This window comes from Sus scrofa, chromosome 14 (genome assembly GCF_000003025.6).
Source record: "Sus scrofa isolate TJ Tabasco breed Duroc chromosome 14, Sscrofa11.1, whole genome shotgun sequence".
Classification (NCBI taxonomy): Eukaryota; Metazoa; Chordata; class Mammalia; order Artiodactyla; family Suidae; genus Sus; species Sus scrofa.
In genome coordinates, this window is record NC_010456.5 from 42906719 (window position 1) to 42929503 (window position 22785).

At 47.2% G+C, this 22785-nt stretch overlaps 1 protein-coding gene across 6 annotated transcripts in view; it reads left to right on the forward strand.

Annotated features, from left to right (window-relative positions):
* Positions 1–22785, forward strand: part of SGSM1 (small G protein signaling modulator 1) — a 92655-nt gene that overhangs the window by 24618 nt on the left and 45252 nt on the right. For 3 of the 6 annotated variants that reach the window (XM_013982985.2, XM_005670760.3, XM_021072307.1), the window contains exons 3-10: positions 4042–4117; positions 6914–7076; positions 9168–9320; positions 12734–12801; positions 13074–13228; positions 13352–13483; positions 16772–16896; positions 21996–22063. In XM_013982985.2, coding sequence (XP_013838439.1) covers positions 4042–4117; positions 6914–7076; positions 9168–9320; positions 12734–12801; positions 13074–13228; positions 13352–13483; positions 16772–16896; positions 21996–22063 — 940 coding nt within the window. The remainder of the gene's footprint in view (positions 1–4041; positions 4118–6913; positions 7077–9167; positions 9321–12733; positions 12802–13073; positions 13229–13351; positions 13484–16771; positions 16897–21995; positions 22064–22785) is intronic. The other 3 variants (XM_005670761.3, XM_005670759.3, XM_021072306.1) reach the window with 2 other exon arrangements.

Here is a 22785-nt window from a genome sequence, read left to right on the forward strand (position 1 = left end):
TAATTTTTCTATTGCTTCTCTATTCTCTATATTGTTTTTCTCCAATTTTGAGTTCCTTTGGGTTTAGTTTGTTCTTCTATTATAGATCCTTAAGGTACAAAATTAGATTGTAGATTTGGGATTTTTCTTCTCTTAACATAAGCATTTCCAATTATAAATTTCTCTTTTAGCAATGCTTCCACTGCATCAATAATTTTTTTGTATGTTTGCATCATGTTCTTTTGTCTTGAGATATCTGCTGATTTTTCTTGTGTTTTTTTTTTCCTTTGATTCATTGGTTGTGAGAGTGTTTAAATTTCCATTTATTGGTTCCCCTTGGGGCTCAGTGGAAATGAACCCAACTAGTATCCATGAGGATGCGGGTTCAATCCTTAGTCCCACTCAGTGGGTTAAGGATCCAACATTGCCTCAAGCTGTGTGTATGCCCCAGATGTGGCTCAGATCCTGTGCTGGTATGGCTGTGGGGTAGGCTGGCAGCTGTAGCTCCAATTCAACCCCTAGCCTGGGAACTTCCATATGCTGCACCTGCAGGCCTAAAAATAAAAAGTAAGAAAAAAAATAAATTTCCATTTATTTCTGGATTTCCTAGTTTTCCTTCTGCTATTGATTTCTAGCTTTATTCCATTGTGATTGGGAAAGATACTTTTTGTTTGATTTCAGTCTTTTGAAATGTATTGACTTATGAGTTCCTGCCATGGTGCAGTGTGTTAAGAATCCAATTGCAGCAGCTTAGATCACTGCAGAGGTGTGGGTTTGCTCCCCCAGCCCAGTGCAGTGGGTTAGAGGATCCAGTGCAGGTCACAGCTATGGCTTAGATTCAGTCCCTGGCCTGGGAACTTCTATATGCTGTGGGTGTGGCCATAAAATTAAAAAAATGTATTGATTTGTTTTGTGTCCTAACATATGCTCTACGTGAAGAATGTTCTGTGTATACTTGAGGAAAATGTGCATTCTGGGTGTTCTATATGTTTGTTAAGTCCACCTGGTCTATAATGTTGTTCAAGTCCTCTATTTCCTTATTGATTTTCTGTCTGGTTATTCTATTGGTTTACCTTTTAACAAGATCCTTCTGGACATGTTAAGATGGCCTCTAGGAAGTAGAGGCAGGGAGACCAGTGGGAGGTTACAGTGTCAATCCAGGAGAGATATGAGTTGGACCAGGATCAGTCGGACTGGGACAGTGCTGGTGGAGGGCATGAGAAGTGGTTGGACTCTGGGCATATTTTGATGGCAGAGCCAAAAGAGCCAGTAAAATGGCTTTTTAGAAGTTGGAACTAGGAAAAGAAATTTTCCCAAGGCCTTACAGCTAGTAAATGACTGAGCCAGGATTTGAACCCAGGTCTGTCTGACCCCCAGTTCTTTTAGCTCTTGATTACCCACTGTGCTTCTCTGAAAGTACTCCTGACCCAGCTGCCTGGACAGCCACCCCCAAGCCTCCCTGACAGTCTACTATCAACCACTGTTTACCTTGAAATCACTCCTTCTGCCTCTATTCCCAAAGGATATCCAAGTTTGGGTGCTGGGAGCGAAGGAAAGAAGGCAGTTACCTGAGGAGAGTGGAGAGTTGAGCAAATGCTCTTGAGACCATGTGGGGTTATCAGCATGTTGTAGAAGGAGCTCAACCTCTGGGGTCAGATAAACCTGAGTCTAAGCCCTCACTCCACTCCTCACCTGCTTTGTGACGCCGGGCAAGTCATGCCACCTCTCTGTGCCTTTGTTTGCTCCAGCGATCTTTATGCTGTGCTCTGTTTACCCATGATTATAGTGACACGAAAGCATCTTTTCAGCTAAAATATTCTATCAGAGCAGAAGTCAATCATGATCCTTCAAGCCATTCATTCCTCAAACAACTTTATTGGGTATCTAATGTGTGCTGGAACCATAGGCATAAAGCAAGGAGATACAGAGTGCTTGTCCTCATGGGGTCCACAGTTTGGCAGGGGTGACAGGTGCTGGCAAAATCATCAGAAATCTGATGGATGTTACTAAAGCAGCCACTCACTGTGGGAACCCAAACAAGGGAATTTAATCTGAATAGGTGATGTTTCAGCGAGGACCAGAATGACAGTAAAGGAGACCAGATGTGAAGCTCTAGGCAGGGTAATGACCTGCAGGCAGGTTATATCTATTGCAGGCACACTGTGCTCCAGGCTTTATGCTCAGCACATGATGTGCATTAGCCTGGTCAGGCCTCCCATTGCCCCTTGTAGGTGCTGTCCTACAAGCCCTTTGTCCAGTGAGGAAACTAAGGTTCAGAGAAGTAACATAATGGCCTGTGCGGGGTGGCGGGGGGAGTACACCTAGGAGCTAGAGGAGCCAGGATATTGCAGCTGCAGCCAGAATGGGAAACCCTGTTAAAAGTTGTGAATTCCAGTTGCTTCCTTTCTGGGTGGTCTTGGGTGGGCTAATTCATATTCCTGAGCCTTAATTCCCCCATTTGTAAAGAGGGTCAGTTCTACAAGCTTGGTTAGTTTTCAGACTCAGAAATGCTGCTGGCAAAGCCCAGTTTGGAGCTTGCTGGGCTCAGAGGTTGGGAGCTGTTCATGGGGCAGGTGCTGACTTGGTTGTGTGGGGCGGGGGTGGTGTGCCAGCTCTGGAATGGGCACCGCCATGTGTTTTTCTGGAGAACATGGCCAGGGATGCCTTGGATTCTATCTTCCCCTCCAGGAGGGAACCAATAAGAAGGGAGAGAGAGGCATCGAGAGCCCTAGACTGCTTTCAGATGGGTGCATGGATGTGCTGGCCCAGCTGGGTCTGGGTGGGCCACAGGGCAGCCAGAAAGGGAGTAGATATCCAATCTATCAAGGTGGATAGATTCAGGACCCTCATGTCACAGCCCTGGTAGTGGAGAGTTGGAACTGGAACTTGAGGTCATCTTCTGACCTGCTCAACTTCAAGATGAACAGACTGAGGCATGAGAGGGGAGAAACACTTTGCTAAAGTACTATGGTGACCTAGGCAGGCACAGTGGAACCCAGAATCCAACAAAGCAAAAGGGCATTTACTCCACCAGAGTGTCACCTCCATTAGCAGAGGCAGGGCTGTCCTTTTAGCACTGAGTCCCTTGTGCCTGGCACGTCATAGGTACTCAATAAATACAGTTGACTGAGTGAGTGAAGTATGAAAAGCACACAGCCTGGGGAGTCAGACCCGGCTTGGATTCTGTCTCTATTCTGGGCCAGCTCTACCTTTCTGGATGAATTTCTACATGTTGCTGAGCCTCTGTTTCCCAAAATAAGATCACAAATCCAGCTCGGATGTGCCTGAGCAAGGATTTGAACCCAGGCTTACTGGATTCCAGGGCTGATTTTTCAAATGACACCCTCCTGATTTTTTTTTCTTTCTTTTTTTGGCTGCCCCATGACATATGGAGTTCCTGGGCCAGGGATTAGATTGGAGTCACAGTTGTGACCTGTGTTGCAGCTGTAGCAATGCTGGATCCTTTTAACCCACTGTGCCAGGCTGGGGATGGAACCTGCATCCTGGTACTGCAGAGATGTTGCAAACCCTGTTGCACTACAGCCAGAACTCCCTGATTTTTTTATATATCTGTTTCATTCATCCATCCATCCACTCACTTAGAAAATATTTATGGAGACCGACTATGCACCAGGCAGTGTTCTGGGCTCCATGGACAAAGGCAGACAAGGCCCTGCCCTCAGGTAACTTATGCTCTAGAAGATGAGGACAGACAGTAAACAAACAAATAGGACAGGAAGTACTCTGAAGGAACCCCAATAGCGGATGGGTGGAATTGGAGGTGGGTTGCCTTGGATGACATAGTCAGGGAAGGAGGTGGCATTTCGTATGACACCCCCAAAAAAGCCCATCATACAAAGATCCTGAAAAAATAATTCAGCATGAAGTGTGGCAGGCCTCAGCCCTACAGAAAACACAGCAGGAAAGTGCAAAGGAAAAAGCAGTTAGCAAAACATCCCAAACAGCTGAGAAGGCTGTGGTGGGGGTGGGCGCTAAAGCCCTGGTGGGCGTCTGCACCCCAAGTGGTCATGGGTCTCCCCCTCCGGTGCCTCTGTCCTCCAGGTGAAACAGATCATGGAGGAGGCCGTCACACGCAAGTTTGTCCATGAAGACAGCAGCCACATCATCTCCTTCTGCGGTGAGTCAGTGGCCATGGCCTTGAAAAGCAGCTTCTTTTTTGTGGGCTGTCTTGGAGATACGGTGTCTTTGAGCAAAGGTTCTCAGTCATTCTTTTGCTTTGCAACTGCAGAGTTATTTTCAGATTCCCAAGGGACTCCATTAGGGAATTTGGAAATAGAGAAAGGTTTAGAGAAGAATTTAAGGATGACATCCATGCCCTGGAAGAGATAATCCGTAGTTGACTCGGAGGGATGCCTGCCCTCCTGTGGCTCCATTCACGCCGACCCAACCCTGCAAACAGGGGGTCTTGCATCTGAGGGATGGTCTCCGAGTCCCTTTCCATCCAGGTAAAGAGAGAGGATGGATGGGGGCTTTAAACAAAAAAAAGTAAGGAAAGAGCCACAGACATCCTGAGGGATCGCGTCCAGCTGGCTCAGCAAAGAGGCAGGCCCCGGGAGCAGAGCATGACTCAGACTTCTCCCCTTGAACCTGTGAGGCCCACAGTGTTCCAGAAGTAACCTCACTGCCAGCTTCTTACTGTACTTTCCCAGTGGCCAGAGGCACGTGGCTTGTGTGTCCCTGAAGTCAGGCAGGATTCAGCATATAAGCAGTGTGTACGGATACGTGCAAGTGTTTCTTCCTTCTCCCCGAAAACCTTTTCATTTTGTGATTGGAGTGTATCATAATGAAGGGTATGCTGTAATGCCCCTCTCAGAGTCTTGGTCGTATGGAGGGGCCCATCGGCTTCTGTCCAGATGGCTGGGGACACCACCTGTGGGCCTGCAACTGGCCAAGTGCATATTGTGACCTGGGGAATCACTGATGTCACCTAAGCCCCCAAGAAGTGGCAGAGGTGGGATTTGAATGGAGGTGGGAGCTGTGCAGGAGACCATGTTGGGCAAGATCTTATTTTTTTAGGTAGATAAATTCATATGTGTATATATATATATTCACACACATACATACACATACACTCGTATCTAGAAATATTTTATGTATATAAAAATAGATAATGCATGCACACATATTTTTATACATACGTATGTGTCTGAGAATATATATCTATATAAATATATAGATCTCTGGCTTTTTTTTTTCTACTGGACATTTTTATTTGCTAAAAAAGCATATTATGCTTGTCTATTTCTAGACTTGCAAGCATACTACCAATTAAAGGCTTAATAGAGAGTGATAAAAATCATAATTCCCTGATCAAAGTTTCTCAGGGACAGTAATCTGCTGGCACTAAATGAAGCCCTAAGGATGTCCTTGAGGTTTCCTTTGTCCGTTGTTCTTTATGAGCCATTGTCAGGAAGAGTAGAATAAGGTCTACAGACTGGGATGCATCAGGAACTTATTCAGTAGACACAAATGAGAAGTCCAGGTATGTAAGCAAGAATGAGGATATTTTAGAGGTCTTCACCTGGAGGATTTTAAATCCACAGGCAGATTCAGCAGTATGCTGACAATCCTTCAAACCAAGTCATGGCTAACAACAACAAAAAAGAGGCAGAAGACAAACGGACTGAAATTTCTGAACATTTCTTCTTGCACATGGCATGACCCTGGCCAGGCTCTTAACCCTGGCCATGCTGACATCCTCTCCTATGTAATGATGGTAACTAGAACACTCACTTCATGGGTTTTGCCACAGGGATCAGGGGAGGTAAGCCTTAACATTGGTCTGATACCCAGCAGGTGCCAATAAGAAGTAGCTCTTCTAATAAACTCACACTTTCTCATAAACATTGATTATGCTCCTAGTACACAACAGAGCGAGCTAGCTCCCAGTGCTGTGTGTAAGACAGAAAGTAAGGAGATACTTAATTGAAGGGTGTGAAGACACCAGATATAAGATAGGGGCCATGAGAATGACCTGCACCGGGTATGGTTCTTAGAAAGGAACACTGAAGCCCAGAGAGGGAAAGTGATTTACCTGAGGTCACATAGCAAGTCAGTGGTAGAGCCCAGGCTACACCCCAGGTCTCCTATTTGAGGAGGGGTGGTCAGGGAACCCAGGGGAAACAGAAATGGGAAGACTATGATTGAATCCTCTCTTCAGAGGCCCTTCATGGATGGAGGCACAAGTGTTGTGGGCACAACTTGGGCCCAGACTGGTGTTTGAATCCCAACTCCATCACTTATTTGCTGGGTGGCTCTGGGCAATTTGGTTCCCCTCTGGAAGGCTTAGTTTCACATTTGAAAAATGGGAATAGTTTTCCTTTCTGCCTGGCTGTGGCAGAGACTGAATGAGATTCATCATATTAGCTGTTACTGGAGTCATAGTAGTTACGACGACATTGTGATTCTTTAAGGCAGATGAAGTTCAGCAGTCACATGGTCCAGGCTGCCCTCCCTCAGAAACAGGAGTAATAGGTAATGTTCATAAAACACACTCTATGTGCCAGGCTATATATGAAGTGCTTTCCATGCATTTTTTTTTTCCAGCTCATTCTAACAGTAATCTTACAAGGTTAATGTTCATACCATCCCTGTCTTATAGATAAGGAAACTGAGGCCCGAGGAGGGGACTTAATCCCCCCTGCCCCTGCCATCACACAGCTGGTTAGTGGCTGGGAGAGGATGTGAACAAGATGGTGTGACCTGGGACAGCAACTGTGGATTCACCAATAAGCTCTCTTGCTTCGCGGCACCTGATGATGGAGAGGCATACTGCCTTTTCCCCAGATGCTGTCATGGAATTTGTAATTCTGGAGGCCCCAGCTATTTAAGAAACCTGTGTGTGGCTGAAGCTCTGAGCCAGGTTGGGCGCTGGGGAACATGGACAGGCCCACTGACGGTTGTGTCCCCACAGCGGCTGTGGAGGCCTGTGTCCTGCATGGACTGCGGAGGCGGGCGGCTGGCTTCCTGCGCAGCAACAAGATTGCAGCTCTCTTCATGAAAGTGGGCAAGAGCTTCCCACCGGCTGAGGAGCTGAGCCGCAAGGTCCAGGACCTGGAGCAGCTGATTGAGAGCACGTGAGTGCTGAGCACGGGGTATGAGCTGGGGCACCCCCAGAGGACAACCCATGCTCCTCCCTGGGCTCTGGGAGAGCCTGCACCTTCTGGCACTCTCTCTACTCTCCATTCTGCTCCTCAAACCCAAGACTCTTTCCCACCCCAGGGCCTTTGCACATGCTGTGCCCTCCACCCAGTTAACACCCTTCATCTTCCCTGGCTGGTTTCTTGTCATCACTCAGACCTTACTCTAGGGAAGGGTAAATTCCAGCCCTCACCCCATCTCTCTTTTATATCACTCTGTTTTCTTCCCAATTATTGCCATCTATTTATTCACTTGTTTTCTGTTTACTCAGTCGTTATGCATCTCCCCCACTTAACTCTGGACCCCACAAAGGCAGGCAGCTGTATCCATGTTATTCCCCACTGGGTCCCCAACATCTGTGACAGTGCTCAGCACCTGGGAAATGCCCAAGAAACAATTGTTGAATGAATAAATGCCTACTGTGAGCCACACCTGTTCCAAATGCAGGAAGACCAGAGTTTAATAAAACCGATATGGTCTCTGCTTGGACCAGGTGCTCCCAGCAGCCATTGAAGGGGATGTTGTCTTCACAGCTGATTTTGTGTACTGGGGGAATGCTCATGGCCTGAGAGTGTATACCTGAGTGCCTTTCACTGGAGCCACCCCCCCCCATCCTGACTGCACAGCCAGGCCCCCCAGCATCCTGACTTGGAGCCTGGTCAGGGATGGCAAATAGGTTGCAACCCCGGTTGGTGCTAGTGGCTTCCCGGAGAACTGTGTTGTAAAAGGTTCTGGAGTGGGCTTCATAGGAAAGAGTTCATGGATTGATTAGTCATGTCTCTTACAGGCAAGAGAAGGGAGGGAGAGGCACGCTTGCCGTATGTTTGCCCTCTCTGCCATGGGTGATTATTCCACTTCACTGGGTGAAAAGTGGCCCTTTTCTTGCCCTTCATGCCCTGCCAGGCCCCAGGCTGCTGGCCAGAACTGCATGATGGGTTTTGGCATTGCCAGCTCCCGTTTGGAATCTGATTCCCCAGTCACTTGGTCTTTAGGTGCCTTCCAGTCCACCTGCTAAGTTCCCAGGTGTTTGCTGATAACTTCTTAAGGGGTTGGATTTCCACGGACCTTCTATAATATGGGGAGCGACTTTCTAATGGAATGAGAGATGTCCATTCCAGGTGCCCATGTGTTCATTTGTGCAGTCACTCATTTTGACCGTATTTACTGAGCCCCTCCTTTATGCCAGGCACTGCGCTGTGCCCTGGATACAGGCATAAATAGGGCCAAGGCTTGCCACAGGGTAGACTCTCAGTAAGCATTTTATTGAAAAAGCAGTTGAATTGCATAGTCTATGCCCTCGAGGTTATGGTGTGGAGGGGAAGACAGAAGAGTGAATGGGAAGTTAAGCTGCAGAGACTGAGGGAGCACAGAGGAGGGGCTCCTCCCCAGCTTTGGCTGGTGCAGGAGGGTTTCCTATAGGAGGGGCTCCCCTTGCTGAGACCTCAAGAGTGAGAAGGGGTCAGCAAGTGAATAGGGTGGGAAAGGAAGCCACAAAGAAGCAACAGCCTACAAAAGTCCTAAGATGAGAGATGGCAGCCTCAGGGATCTGCAGATATTTCTGTCTGGCTGCATCGTGGGATCAGAGGCAGGGAGTGGTAAGGAGGTGGCTGGAGAGGTGAACAGGGGCAAGGTCATGAAGCACCCTGCCTGGCATATAAAAAAGCTTGCTTCTCCAGAACAGTGGGAGCCACCAAAAGACCTGTAACCCCAGATTCTTCTCATCCAGCACGCCTCAGCCAGCACTTCTCAGCAGAGAGAGAAAAAAAGATAGAAATTTCAGTATGAGAATCTAGCTCGCCCATCAACAGTATATGAAAGTGTCAGTTTTACCACATCTCCACGCTCACTGAGTATTATTATTTTTTCAAAACTTTTCCCCTTTTCCAGGAGCAATGTAGGCTGTTGTTATTGTTCTAGTTGCCGTTCCTTCCTTTTTTAGAGAAATTGGACACTTCCATTTATGTATTCATCCTATTGGATTTCCTTTTTTTGTGAGTATCTATTCTCTCCCGTTACTGGTCTTAAAGGCGAAACCAGATCCAGGGCCTCCAGGAGAATGTACGGAAGCTGCCGAAACTGCCCAACCTGTCCCCACTCGCCATCAAGCACCTGTGGATCCGTACAGCCTTGTTTGAGAAGGTCCTAGACAAAATTGTGCATTACCTTGTGGAAAACAGCAGGTGAGGGGAAAGTGAGACACCTGGGTGCGCTCTGCCTCCACCTGCTGGCCATGTTGGAAATTGCATCCTCTTGCACAAAGCTGCTTTCTTTTTCCCCTTGATATACACTTGATTTGAAAGTGATTAAATAAGGGCCTTCTGAATGTTTGATGCTAAACTAGCCTAGCTTCGAACCTTAAGAAGATTCAGGTGCTTAATAGAAATGCGGGGTCTTGGGAATTGGGGTGGACTATAACAATCCCTCAATCTTAGAGATGTTTCTTTTCCCATGAATTAAGCCCACGGTCTATTCATTGTATGGTCCATGGGGAGTCACTTAGCTTCTCTTATGCCTCTGTTGTCTCTTTGGGTGCATGGAAGAGGATGGGAATTGCTGCCACTCTGGAGAAGAAACAAGAAAAGGAATTAATACAGAGCATCTTGAAAATGCATAGTGGCTTTTAACATTTTCTCTCCAAATCAGATTGACCTGGAATAAAGGTTTAGTAGTATGAATCCTCTTGGCAGTCACTCATCCATGGAGTAAATGTTTAATGGGCATCTACTATGTGCCAGGTCCTAACCTAGATGTTGGAGATACATTGGTCTTGCCTGTTATGTTAAAGAGCTTGGATGTATGAAAGGAACAGTGGGGAGCTACTGAAGAATCTATAATCTGAAGCTCCTCCTGGCCAGTACGCCTCTCCAGAAAGAGGAAGAAAAAGAGAGAGAGAAATGTATCTGAAAATCTTTCCATCTTTCAGCATGTGAAAATGCCTGTTTAACCAAATCCTCACACACCATTCGTGTCATTGTCATCTTCTATTTTTTGCCCGTTTGCTAGGAAAATATGAATGAAAGTACAGAGCAAAGTCCCCATCATGAAGCTCACGTTGTAGCAAAGAAAACAGGCAAATAGTAATTGTGATAATATGTGATAAGTGTGCCAATATAGGTTTACTCTCCTCTGGTTGGTCAGGGGAAGTGTCCTGGAAGATGGGACAGCTAAGCTTCAATTTGAGGGACATGTAGGCAATTAACCAGCTGAAGGGGGTGGGAAAGAGTGTCCCCATCAGAGGGAATAGCAGGTGCAAAGTTTGGAGGCAGGAGAAGAACTGAAGGAAGTCCAGGCCCTGCAGCTCCCGTTAACCTCTTCACCTTCTGGTGAATTGTCCTGTGTTCCCTGCCTTGTTATGGGGCCAGGGTCTCTGTAGTTATTGCCTTTGGCATATGATCTTGTGTTTTCCTGCTGAAAAAGTTGGTCATATTTATTTAGTGATTTATTTGAACAGCAGTACCAACCTAATATGTCTTCATTAAACTTTTTTTTTTTTTATGCTTTTTAGGGCCATACCTGCGGCATATGGAAATTCCCAGGCTAGAGGTCAAGTGGGAGCTACAGCTTCTGGCCTATGCCACAGCCACAGCAACACAGGATCTGTGCCATGTCTGTGACCTACACCGCAGTTCACAGCTGCACTGGATCCTTAACCCCCTAAGCAAGGCCAGAGATCATACCTCATGGTTACTAGTCAGATTAGTTTCTGCTGCGCCACAGTGGGAACTCCTTCATTAAACATTTTATTTTGGATTGTTTGTTTGTTTGTTTGGCTGCATCCAAGGCATGCAGAAGTTCCTGGGTCAGGGATCAAAAATGCACCACAGCAGTAACCAGAACCACAGCAGTGACAATGCTGAGTCCTTACCTGCTGACCCACTAGGGAACCCCTCATTTTGGATTTTAGATTCACATAGAAGTTGCAACAGTACAGTGTTCTCACCTACCCTCAGCACTAACATCCTGTGTAAGTGCAGTGCAAGTCTCAAAACCAGGAAATTGCCATTGACACGACACTGTTGACTACACTACAGTCTTCTTTTTCTTTTTTTTCTTTTTTGCTGTATAGTTCTTTGAAATTTTATCACATGCATACTTTTATATAACCAGTACCACACTCAAAATACAGAACTGTTCTAAAGAAACCTGTCACCCCAAAGAAATTCCCTCGGGCTACTCTTTGTAGTCAAATCTTACTCCTAACCCTACCTGCTATTTTTAAGGCACTATTTTCAAATTATGATCATACAACTTCTGATTTTTTGGAATAAAAAACCTACTGGTAGACCGGAAAATATCTTGAAGTATTATCTTTAGATCTAACACCACAATCGATAAACTCGATATTGAGCATGTCCAGGGCATATAAGTTCTGCCTCAGCCAATATTCTGGCTGATTGAAGATTTCTTTGGGATAAAATTACAATCATGTTGTTACCAAGTTGGATGCTTACTTCTCCCAACAACCCAAGTGAGTTCTGTCATCCTTCACTTTTTACAGCTGAGGACACTGAAGCTCAGATAGGTAGTCACCTGCCCAGGGACACACAGTGAGAGAGAGAGTAGCCAAGCTGGGCTCCTACTCAGGGCCTGTGTTCTTCATCCGCTGCCACAGGATGGGAAGAAGAGCCAAGCTGGCCGACTGTAGCTCACATCCACCTGCTGTGTGGCCCCATTTACCCTCTCTGGGCCTGAGATACCTCAGGAGATCAGAAAAAGGTCCTTTCCAGTTCTGAAATTCTGTTAGTTCCTAGACTGTATGAGTTTGCAAAGATTTAGAAACCAGTACCCAACAACCCCAGTGAACAAGAAACCAAAGCCACTCACCACAAACATTGTATTGATGGCGTTGCAGGTTATTTGGAAGAGTCAGAGGCAGGGGGTCATGTTTGAGCATGTCAGGCCAATGTTGTCTGCATTAGTTATCTAAATGGTAAGCCCTGTTAATACAGCTTTTGAAGGCACACCACAGCTAAAAAGCATTTTATTGCGTCAGTAATCTTAGAATGTCTGGGAGCTCCTGCTATGACACAACAGAATTGGCAGTGTTTTGGAAGCGCTGGGACTTGGGTTTGATTCCCATCCTGGCACAGTGTCTTAAAGATCCATAGCCATGGCTTAGGTGGCTACTGAAGTTCAGATCTGATCCCTGGCCCAGGAGCTCCATATGTCGCACAGCTGCCAAAAATGAAGACAAAAAAAAAAAAAAACAACTTAGAAGGTCTGACATCATCTGAGCCTCTAAGCAACTTCTCATCTGAAATGGAAGATGCAGTAGAGGCTGACAGACCAGCCGGGCCTTCTAATGATTATTCATGACTCTCATAGGGCTTTTTCACAGCCACAGATTAAGCAGTTACAAGCCAAACACTGTGCTAAGTGCCTTGCATCGGTTGTCCATCTCTGACTTTCTTTGATAGCCTTATGAGATATTATTATTATCCCCATTTTACAGATGGGGCAGCTGAGGCTCACAGAGCTGAGTGACCAAAGGGGCCTTGAATCCAGTCTGTCTGCTTTTAACCACCAGGCTGTAGTCAGTTGTGCGCCCTCTGCTGGTCGCCATCCCAACCTGCATGTCCTTTCCTCTCACTAGTAAGTATTACGAGAAGGAAGCTCTCCTGATGGACCCCGTGGACGGCCCCATCCTTGCTTCTTTGTTAGGTAAGTGGTCCAGTGCCTTGAGCTTCATCTGGATCTGTGGTCTCGCCTAGCAGGGGCACCTCCCAAGGGCCTCTCTCGCCTCCCTCCAGCCTCCCCCTTCAAAACTGCTCCCTGCCTCTTGCTTTCAGGGTAATGTTCTGGTCTCTTTAGCAGGACCCTGTGCATGCTAGCGGCCTGGAGGGGAGGGGTGGTGAATTAAGTGGTCCATCTGATGGTATAAGGGAAGGCGGACTTTCCGGGGCGATGGGATCCCAGCCCCGTCTGCCCCGTAGTGGGGCCCTGCGCCCTGGAGTACACCAAGATGAAGACCTCTGATCACTTCTGGACGGATCCCTCTGCCGACGAGCTGGTCCAGAGGCACCGTATCCACAGCTCGCACCTGCGGCAGGACTCACCCACTAAGCGTCCTGCCCTCTGCGTGAGTCGGGTGGGTGGTGGGGCCCTAGGAGGGAGTCTGGCTGTGTTCTGGACTTGGCGTGGAGGTGGGCAGTGGGGTGGGGCCTTGGCGGTCTATCCAGACCTCATCTGCTACATCCTCTCATGTTGCCAGATCCAGAAGAGGCATTCGAGTAGCAGCATGGACGACCGGCCGTCCCTCTCTGCCCGTGACTATGTAGAGTCCCTGCACCAGAACTCCCGGGCCACCCTGCTCTATGGCAAGAACAATGTTCTGGTCCAGCCGGTGAGAGTTCATCTTGGGCCCGGTTCTTCCACTGGGAGGTGTGACTCCAGGTTACAGAGGAGTTCCCTCTGGTGCCAGGTTGTTTATCCATTTATCCATCCCTCCATCTTCTCATCCTTCTAGTCATCCATCTGTCAATATCTCCATCTCTCCACCTTTTTATCATAGGACATTTCCTTCTATCCATTCATCTATCCATCCGTCAGTATCTTTTCCCAGCCAGCCAGTCAACTCTCTTCCAGTCTCTGTATTCACTCATTGCCCTATCCATGCATCTACCCACCATTCTTTTATTCATCTGCCTGTATTTATATCCACCCTATCACCCATCCATCCATCCATCTACCCATCATTATAACCATCTATCCATTATCCATCCATCTTCATATCTATCATCCATTTGTCCATTTGTTTTCTAGTCCATCTATTCATCCACTTGTCTAGCCAGCCACTATCCATTATTCTCTCTTATTGCTCACTCAGCAAACATTTATACTGAACCTGCTATGCTCTGGATATGTAGGGTATTGAAATGAACATCTTTACAGCTAATATTTATGGAGTGCTTTCTACGTATCAGGCTCTGTGCTAAGTGTTTTTAAGTGTATTAACTCACTTAAATCTTACAATAACCATTCTAAGCAAGTAGTATTGGCATAGATGATAACACTGAAGCCCATATCAGGGGAAGTAAGGGCAGGGTTACAATTTGAATTCAGGCCAGCAAATGCCAGAATCTATGCACTTACCAATCACCCTCTATGCCCCAACACTGGGTGAGGCCCCAGGGGTAGGTGGTGAGCAAGGGGTGTGCAGGCCTTACCCCCCACGTGATACCTCCTTTGCTGTCCCCTCTCTGGACTGTTGGGATCAGCATATTTGAGCTCAGCTGGGAGGAGGCAGTGGGAGAGCTGTCAGCCACTCCACTCTGCCCTCACAGTTGCCATCACCAGGTGACCCTGAGCAAGTCACTTCTCCCTCAGAGTCTCAGTATTTGCATCTCAGTGGCATGAGATCCTATTTCCTCAAACCTAAAAACCATGAATTTATGATGCATAATTTTTTTTAACACAAGCTACAGGAAATTTAAAATGCTATGAAACTATATACAGTGTTTTCTCACTACTTGGATTTTTTTGTCTTTCCTAGGGCTGTGCCCGCAGCATATGGAGGTTCCCAGGCTAGTGGTGTAATTGGAGCTGTAGCCACCAGCCACAGCAATGCTGGACCTGAGCTGCGTCTGCGACCTACACCACAGCTCACGGCAACACCGGATCCTTAACCCACTGAGCGAGACCAGGGATCAAACTCACAACCTCATGGTTCCTAGATGGGTTCATTAACCACTGAGCCATGAAAGGAACTCCTGAAATTTTATTTTATGCTTTTTGGAAGAGGTCTTCTAGACTTATTTAGAAATTTTTTTTTTTTTTTTTGGAGTTCCTGTCTTGGCTCGGTGGAAATGAATCTGAGTAGCATCCATGAGGATGCAGGTTCGATTCCTGGCCTTGCTCAGTGGGTTAAGGATCCAGCATTGCTGTGAGCTGTGGTGTAGACCTCAGACGTGCAGCTCTGATCTGTCATTGCTGTGGCTGTGGCATAGGCTGGTGGCTATAGCTCTGATTCACCCCTAGCCTGGAAACCTCCACATGCCACGGGTGTGGCCCTAGAAATACAAAAGACCAAAAAAAAAAAAAAAAAAAAAGAAAAGAAATTATTTTTTTAAAGCATGCATTATGCTTCTAAGTGCACATAAGGGAAAATAGAATTGAAGTACATTAGTTAAGAAAGTCTCAAAACTTCTTCACATTCCAGGATTCCAATCTTTTGTATCACTTTTTGACTCCGAGTCATCACAGTCTTTATTTTTCTATCTAATATAGTTTTCTGTCCCATCAAGAGAAAGCGTCAGCAAATTACAGCCTGTGGGCCAAATGTGGCCCTCCACTTGTTTTTGTTAATAAGTTTTATTGGCACACAGCCATGCCTATTAGTTTATGTATTGCATACGGCTGCTTTCACACTATAATGGCAGAATTGAGTGGCTGCAGCAGAACCTGTATAGCTCACAAAGCTAAAATTATTCCCTATCAGACCCTTTACAGAAAAAGCTTGTAGACCTCTGATCAAGAGGACCGGAGGTGCAGCCTTTCCTCTTGATTGTTGCTATACAAGAAAACCTAGAGTAGTGGGCATCCCTGTGGTGGTGACTGATGTGGCAGCTTAACAGATAAAATATTAGTCCTCCACTGCTCTGTGCCTAGCCTTCCCATGTACATAATCACTTTTCTATTCGGATCTCAGTCTAATCTTTTTCAAGACCTTTAAAACACCTGTCCACCACATGTGAAGTACCAACCGCTGCACAAAACTTAATTGAAGTGACAGCAGTACAAATAGCTGTAACTGAGTTTGTATGAGATCAGGCAAAGACAACTATGTCACAGTGGTAAGATGCCACTGATTATAAGAGGCACCCCCATTGCAGGTACATGGACATGTGAAAGACAATTGTGCATCTTAGAATTGATGAAATACAGTAAGGATGCTTCCTCCTGGGGTTGCAGGTGGGGGTGATAAAATTGAGATGACGTGTGGAACTGAGCCATCCTCTGTACACCCTAGGTGCTCGGTAAATGTTGGTTGTACATTCTAGGTGCTCAGTAAATGTTGGTTGTCTCTCTTCGTGTGTTGTGGAGATGAATTGAGGGGAGGGGAGGAGGGCTGCTTCTTATGTGTGAGGCCTGGAGACAGCCTCCTCCACCACACCTCACTTGGAATAAAACAGAGCAGGTGAGAAGCCCTGTAGGCAAATTGGGAAGGCAGAGGATAGAGCTGCTGGGTGGGGAGTGTGGTGGGGGTATTGGGGGAGGGGGTTTCTGGATAATGTTGGTGGGATGGGACATAGAACCCAGCTTCTATCTCTTTCTCACTTAAGCCTGGCCAAAGTGACAACAGATATGCCTTCTGTTTTGGAAAGGGTGTCGTGGAAAGGACAGAGCCCCTTCCTGGTGCTTAAGATCCCCCTGCCCTGGCCCCAGCCTTGCACTGGGGCCATTGGAGCACATGAAAGTGTTGGGTAGGTGGCCTCACAGCTAGACTCTAGGACCAAACCCATCCTGGTGGTTGGCTGAAAACAGCTTTGCTTAGCATGGCCACCTGGAGGCCTTGGAAGGAAAGAGCCAGCTTCTTAGTTCTGGTTGTGTCTCCTGTAGTCACCTAGGCCAGGGCCCACATCCACTGTGAGGCCGGCACTAAAACCAGGCCTGGGTCCTCCCTTCCCTGCAGAGGGACGACATGGAGGCTGTCCCAGGGTACCTGTCCCTGCACCAGACAGCTGACGTCATGACTTTGAAGTGGACGCCCAACCAGCTGATGAACGGGTCTATGGGGGACCTGGACTATGAGAAGAGGTAAGGCACTTACCACTTCTCTTCCACTGTGCATCCTCCTGGTCTCTCCCCTTGACACAGCAAAGTGTGTGCCCTGTCCTCTGTGCTGGGCCCCTGCCCCTGCTCTGGTTGTTGTGACCGCTTGTCCCAGCCTCCCAGCAGCTGTGGCCTCATGGGTAACTCAAGAGGATCTGGGAACTGACTGGAAGCTTAGGGTATGAGTCAGGCAAACTGAGCAAAACGCCACCCAGAGAGAGAAGTGGTAACAAAGATCTCCTAAGCTCACAAATGGCCAATACTCCCCAGTCTCCTGCCACCTTCTCCATCACTCAGTGCAGAAGGGGGGCAGAGGTGGTAGGTGTGAATGTTTGGTCCTGGACTGCATCTCCTGTGATGCCCTGCAAGTTGTAAGACCAGCAGAGCCCTTGAAGTCATGCTCCAAAGAAACCTGAGGGCCAGGGATTCCCTGCCTGAGCTCCCCTGTATTCCAGCATGACTAGGGGAAGCTTAAGAAAAACACAGGGAAACCACCGTGCAGAAATGCAGCCAGCCCAATGCTTTCAGCTGGACGAGTCTTGGCTGCTGGTAGGAAAGAGCAGCAATGGGTTTTGCTGCTCTCAGTCCACATCAGGTCCTATTTTTATTGTACATTTTCTTGATTTCTTTAAAATTTTGATTATAAGGAATTTCTAGCATAAAAATAGACAGAACTCAAGTATCTATCACACAGCCCTAACAGCCATCCCTGCATCCCCTCTCCCCTGCATAAATCCTACAGCTGCAGACATCATGGGATTATAGGAGATGTATGTATGTAGGTATTAAGGACTCTTCCAAGGGATGTAACCAGCATAGCATTATTGCATTCTGTTTAATATTTTTTTCAAATTAAAGACAGGTATTCCTTTTTTTAAAATTGAAATACAGTTGGTTTACAGTGTTGTGTTGATTTCTGCTGTGCAGCAAAGTGATTCAGTTACATGTATATACATTCTTTTTTATAGTCTTTTCCATTATGGTTTATCTCCACACACTGAATATAGTTCCCTGTGCTACGCAGCAGGACCTTGTTGTTTAGCCACTCTCTATGTAATAGTTTGCATCCGCTAATCCCAAACTTCCAAGTCCATCCCTTCCCTACACTCCCCCAACCCCTACCCCGTGTTCTATTCAATGTTTGGTCTCAGTGTGATTAATGCCAGGCTTTAATGCCATTCTCTAAGCCAATCCCTTCCTGGGAAGAAGTTACCATCTGTCCTCAGAGAGGGTCACTGGGAGGTGCGGTCAGTCCTTGGCTAAGCCAGATAATTCAGCTCCAGCCAGACTTGTGAGTTTCTGATGGAGAAACCCTCAGGGAGTGAAAGTATGGGGGCTGAGGAAATGCTCTTGGCCTTGAACCTTATCTCAGCCTATTCATCTGAAACCTCAAGATGGCCCCTTCCCTGACCACCCGCTGAGGTCGAATCACACGGAGCCCCGGATCTCCTTCGTAGCATTTACGAAATCATAATAACTCTGTGTCTGTTTGTGTTCCAACTGTCTCGCCCTTTAGACCTCAGGCCCATGAAGGCAAGCAAGCTGTTTTGCTCACGTCTTCTCCCCAGCATCTGGCATAGACTATAGCACATAATAGGTGCTCAGATAATCTTTGTGAAACAAAGCAAGGAAGTCAGGGGACCTGGATTCCTTTATCAAATGTTAACTGAGCACCTATTATGTGCTAGATACTGTGCTAGGTCCAGGAGAGATAGCAAATACATAAAAGAGAGGGAAATCTATCTTTTCAGAGTTTGCACTGTGTTTACATTTTACTGAAAGAGACAATGAATACGCAAGTAAATGAATAAATACATGTGATGGGACCAAGTCCTTGCTCAGCCCTCACCTTGCTGGGTTACCCAGGGTACCTCACTCCTCCTCTCCCCCTGGACACCTCAGTTTCCCCCTTCCTATCAAAAGAAGAGATTGGATAGGATGATCTCCCCAAAATGCAAAGGGTTCACCAAGGGTCTGCCAAGGCTCCCCAGACATTGACATGTTTTCTGCCAAACATCAAAGCTTTTGACAACACAAGCACCCGGTTTGTTGGTTGGACCTAAGCCCAGGCTTGTGTGGGCAGGAGCCTTTTGATGCTAATGTTTTTGGGAAAGGCGTTGGGCTCATTGGTTACTAAGCATCTTCCCTCCAGCTCAGATCATCCGGGACTCTCTGCATCATCTTTTCCTCTGTTTGTGAAGAAGTACATCATTCATGCTTCACTGTTTAGTTCAGGCTGAATCCACACTTGGAAGGTCACTGCTAATGGGGCTGGGGACTTCCCCATCTCTGGGCTCTGAACCCCTATCTGTCCTTGTTGTCTTTGCCTGGGACTGAAGCTCAGTGGAATAGAAATAGCCAGGTGCCAGAAGCATGGGTGTCAGCAAAAAGAGGGGCGCCCAGGGGCTCCAGCATCCCTTTGGGGACCAAGGGACAAGGAAGATAAGGGTTCTTGTCTGAGGAGGTTCAGAACCTCTTTCTGCTTTTCCCAGCCAGCCTTCCCTCTTGCACAACCAGGATCATAACTGCCCAGCTGGGCTTCCTGAGGTTTGAGAGAAAATATCACTAGAAAGGAGTCAAGTCTAGACTAGACTGGAGTCAAGTTTCAGCCTTGCCATGTGGAGCAACTGGAACCCTCGTGAGGGTCCAATCACTGCTGATCCACCTGCTTTGGAAGTTTGGAAGTTTCTTTTTTGATGGGATAAGGGGGTGCTGCACCTGCGGCATGTGGAAGGTCCCAGGCCAGGGATTGAATCCGCGCCATACCAGTGACAGCACCAGATCCTTTACCTGCTGGCCCCCAGGGAACTCCAGTTTGGAATTTTCTTATATCCTTGCCATATGACCCAGCAATTCCACTCTTGAAACTGTTGAAACCTGTAAAATAAAAACAGAAACTCAACTCTTGTTCCTTTCCAGCTGAGTGACCTTGGGCAATCAACTTCACCTCCCTGAGCCTCAGTTTGTTCATCTGTAAAATGGGGCTGTGGTAATGGATTCTCTGAATATGCACCCATAGGAAGAATCAATAAGAAAATTCATGTAAAGGCTTTAGTAGGAAGCTGGCAGCTGGAGAGGCATCCAGGTCATGGGGCTACGGTGTTATTTCGATGAATCCAGAGGGACTGTGACCACAGAGCTCCTCCTTGCTGGTGTCCAGAGATAGTTGGAAAGTTGCTTCATTTCCTGAGTGTCCCAAGATCCAGCATTTACTATTAATTCTGAGCATTCTTAAGCATCTTGTAGAAGTGAGCAAAAATCGAGTCCCTTTCCAGGAGTTCAGCACCCCTTGATGAGACAGAGGAGAAAACAGGCAATTGCAACCCTATGTGATGGGCATGGTGTGGGAGCCAGGAAGAGATCTCCTGGCTAAGAGGTGGTGGCTTGTGAGGGGCCCTGCAGAGGCTGCTACTCAGAAAATGCTTGTATACTTGACCATCTTCCATGGACATTCACTCCACGGATCCTGATGAGCTTGATTCTGGTATAGACCAGTGCAGGAAGGGCCCTCGGAGAGCTTATATTCCAACTTCCTCATTTCACATCCAGAGAAACTGAGGCCCAGAGAGGAGGAGGGACTGGTTGAATTTAGGGGGCAGAGGTGGGATTTGAACCCTGTCTGACCTTGAAGCTTGTGTTCGTTTTGTCCTCCGAGAAGCAGACATTAGATAGGATTAGACGTGCAGGAGAGATGTAATGGGAGAGGCACTTGGGAAGGATAAAAGTGAAGAGCGGGAGGAGGCAATCAGAGCCTTTAGACCATGAAGCTGGTCTGACCCCTCTGAAGGAGTGGGGAAAGGAAGGAGGGCTGGCTAAGAAGAATCTCCAGTACTGAAGTTCTAACAGCATTTGGCCAGATAAGGTGGGAATCCCTGGGGTAAAGTGGACCATTGGAGGCATCCCTGTCCTATAACAGCAGACCTACACTGGTACCTCCACATGCTTAGTCCTGACAGCAGCCCAAGGGAAGCATGACCTTGGCACAGACATGGTGGTGGAGCCACAGGGGTGGCCTCTGAAGCTTTTGGCCAGCTCCACTCCCCACAGCAAGATCTGAAGGAAATCTGAGCAGTGTAGTCCTGTGGTTGCCACAAAGCCCAAGTTCCTGTGGCCCTCACTGCCCACTGCGTTCTAAGGGAAAAGGCAATCTGTTTTGAGACAGTTGAGCTGTTGAGCTGGAAATGGGAAACCTTAAGTAAATAATCACAGGGACCATTCACCAAGTACTTTTTCACGTATTAGCACGGTGTTGAACCCCTTCAAATATGTAGTTCCATTTAATTCTCACAGCAACACTATGCAGTGGATGTTATTATTACCCTCATTTTATAGAAGAAGAAACTGGGGGTCATGGAAGCCTTCAAGTCACACAGCAGCCCTGTTGAGTGGCTGCTCTAACCACCTGGACACATGGTAGCCTGGAGTTAGTCAAGACTCTTAGACACTGGTGACAGGAAACCAGACTCAACCTGCCTTAAGCACTGGTTCACATAACTGAAAATTCCAGGGTGATGGCTTCAGGTATGGCTGGGTCCAGGAACTCAAATGATGAGGACCTAAACTCTTTCCATCTCTTGGGTCTACTTTCCTGACTATTGACTTCATTCCTAGGCAAGCTTTTTCTTGCCATGGTCCCCTAAATTTCTAAACTTCTGTCCTCCTTATCACTACTTTCCTAGCAGGAAGGAGCATCTCTTTCCCAGAGATTTCTAACATAAATCCAATTATTGAGTCTTAATGCTTCTGCTTAGGTCATGGGGCCATCACTAAACCAATCACAGTGGGCAGTGAACCAATCACACTGACAACATAGTGTCATATGGTGATTACCCATTCCTGGAGTCCTGGGGTGGAGGTTGGGAGAGGTCAACCTTAGTCACATGGACTGGGGGTGGAGAAGAGGGGTTCCTTGGAAAATTGGGATACTGGGACCAGAAGAAGTAGAGCTATAGTCTGTGAAGACTGGGACATGGATATTGGGGATAGATGATCCTGGTGAGGAGGTTGAGGAGCCCATGGGTGTGGGCTTCCCCATGATGAATTGGGCAGACATCCTGCAAGCCTAACCCTCCCTCCGCTTCTAGCGTCTACTGGGACTACGCCATGACCATCCGCCTGGAGGAGATTGTCTACCTGCATTGCCACCAGCAAGGTAGGGACTTCAGGGAGAGCATGAGGCAGGGTGTTCTTCCTGGATCACCTGCCTCCCCCACCCCCTAATTACCTTTGAAGCCTCAGACAAGTGACTTTACCTCTCTGAACCTCAGTTTCCCCACTGTAAAATAGGGGTCATAATAGAGCACCTACTCATGGGATTCTTGTGAGGATCAGCAAGTGTTTGTTAAAGGCTCAGCACCAAACCCATGTATCAGGCATGGTTCTCACTACTAACATGCCTGTTACTTAATCGTCACAACAACCCTGTGGTGGGGCGCCATCATTCCCATTTTAGAAGTGAGGAATCAGGATGCAAAAGATACACTTCCTAAGCTCCACAATCTGGTCTCAAATCCAGGTCTTTGTCATTCCGAGGTCAGTGCTCTGAAGATCAAGGATTAATAATTAGACTGCTCCTTTATAGCTCAAGGAAGAATTTTTGTTTTGTTTGCTTTTTAGGGCTGCACTCACAGCATGTGGAGGTTCCCAGGCAAGGGGTCAAACTGGAGCTACAGCTGCCTGCCTACACCACAGCCACAGCAACTCCAGATCCCAGCCTCGTCTGAGACCTCCACCATAGCTCACGGCAACACCAGATCCTTACCCCACTGAGTAAGGCCAGGGATCGAACCTGCATTCTCATGGTTCCTAGACAGGTTCATTAACCACTGAGCCATGAAGGGAACTCCTAGGAAGGTATATTCTGAACAAGCAGAG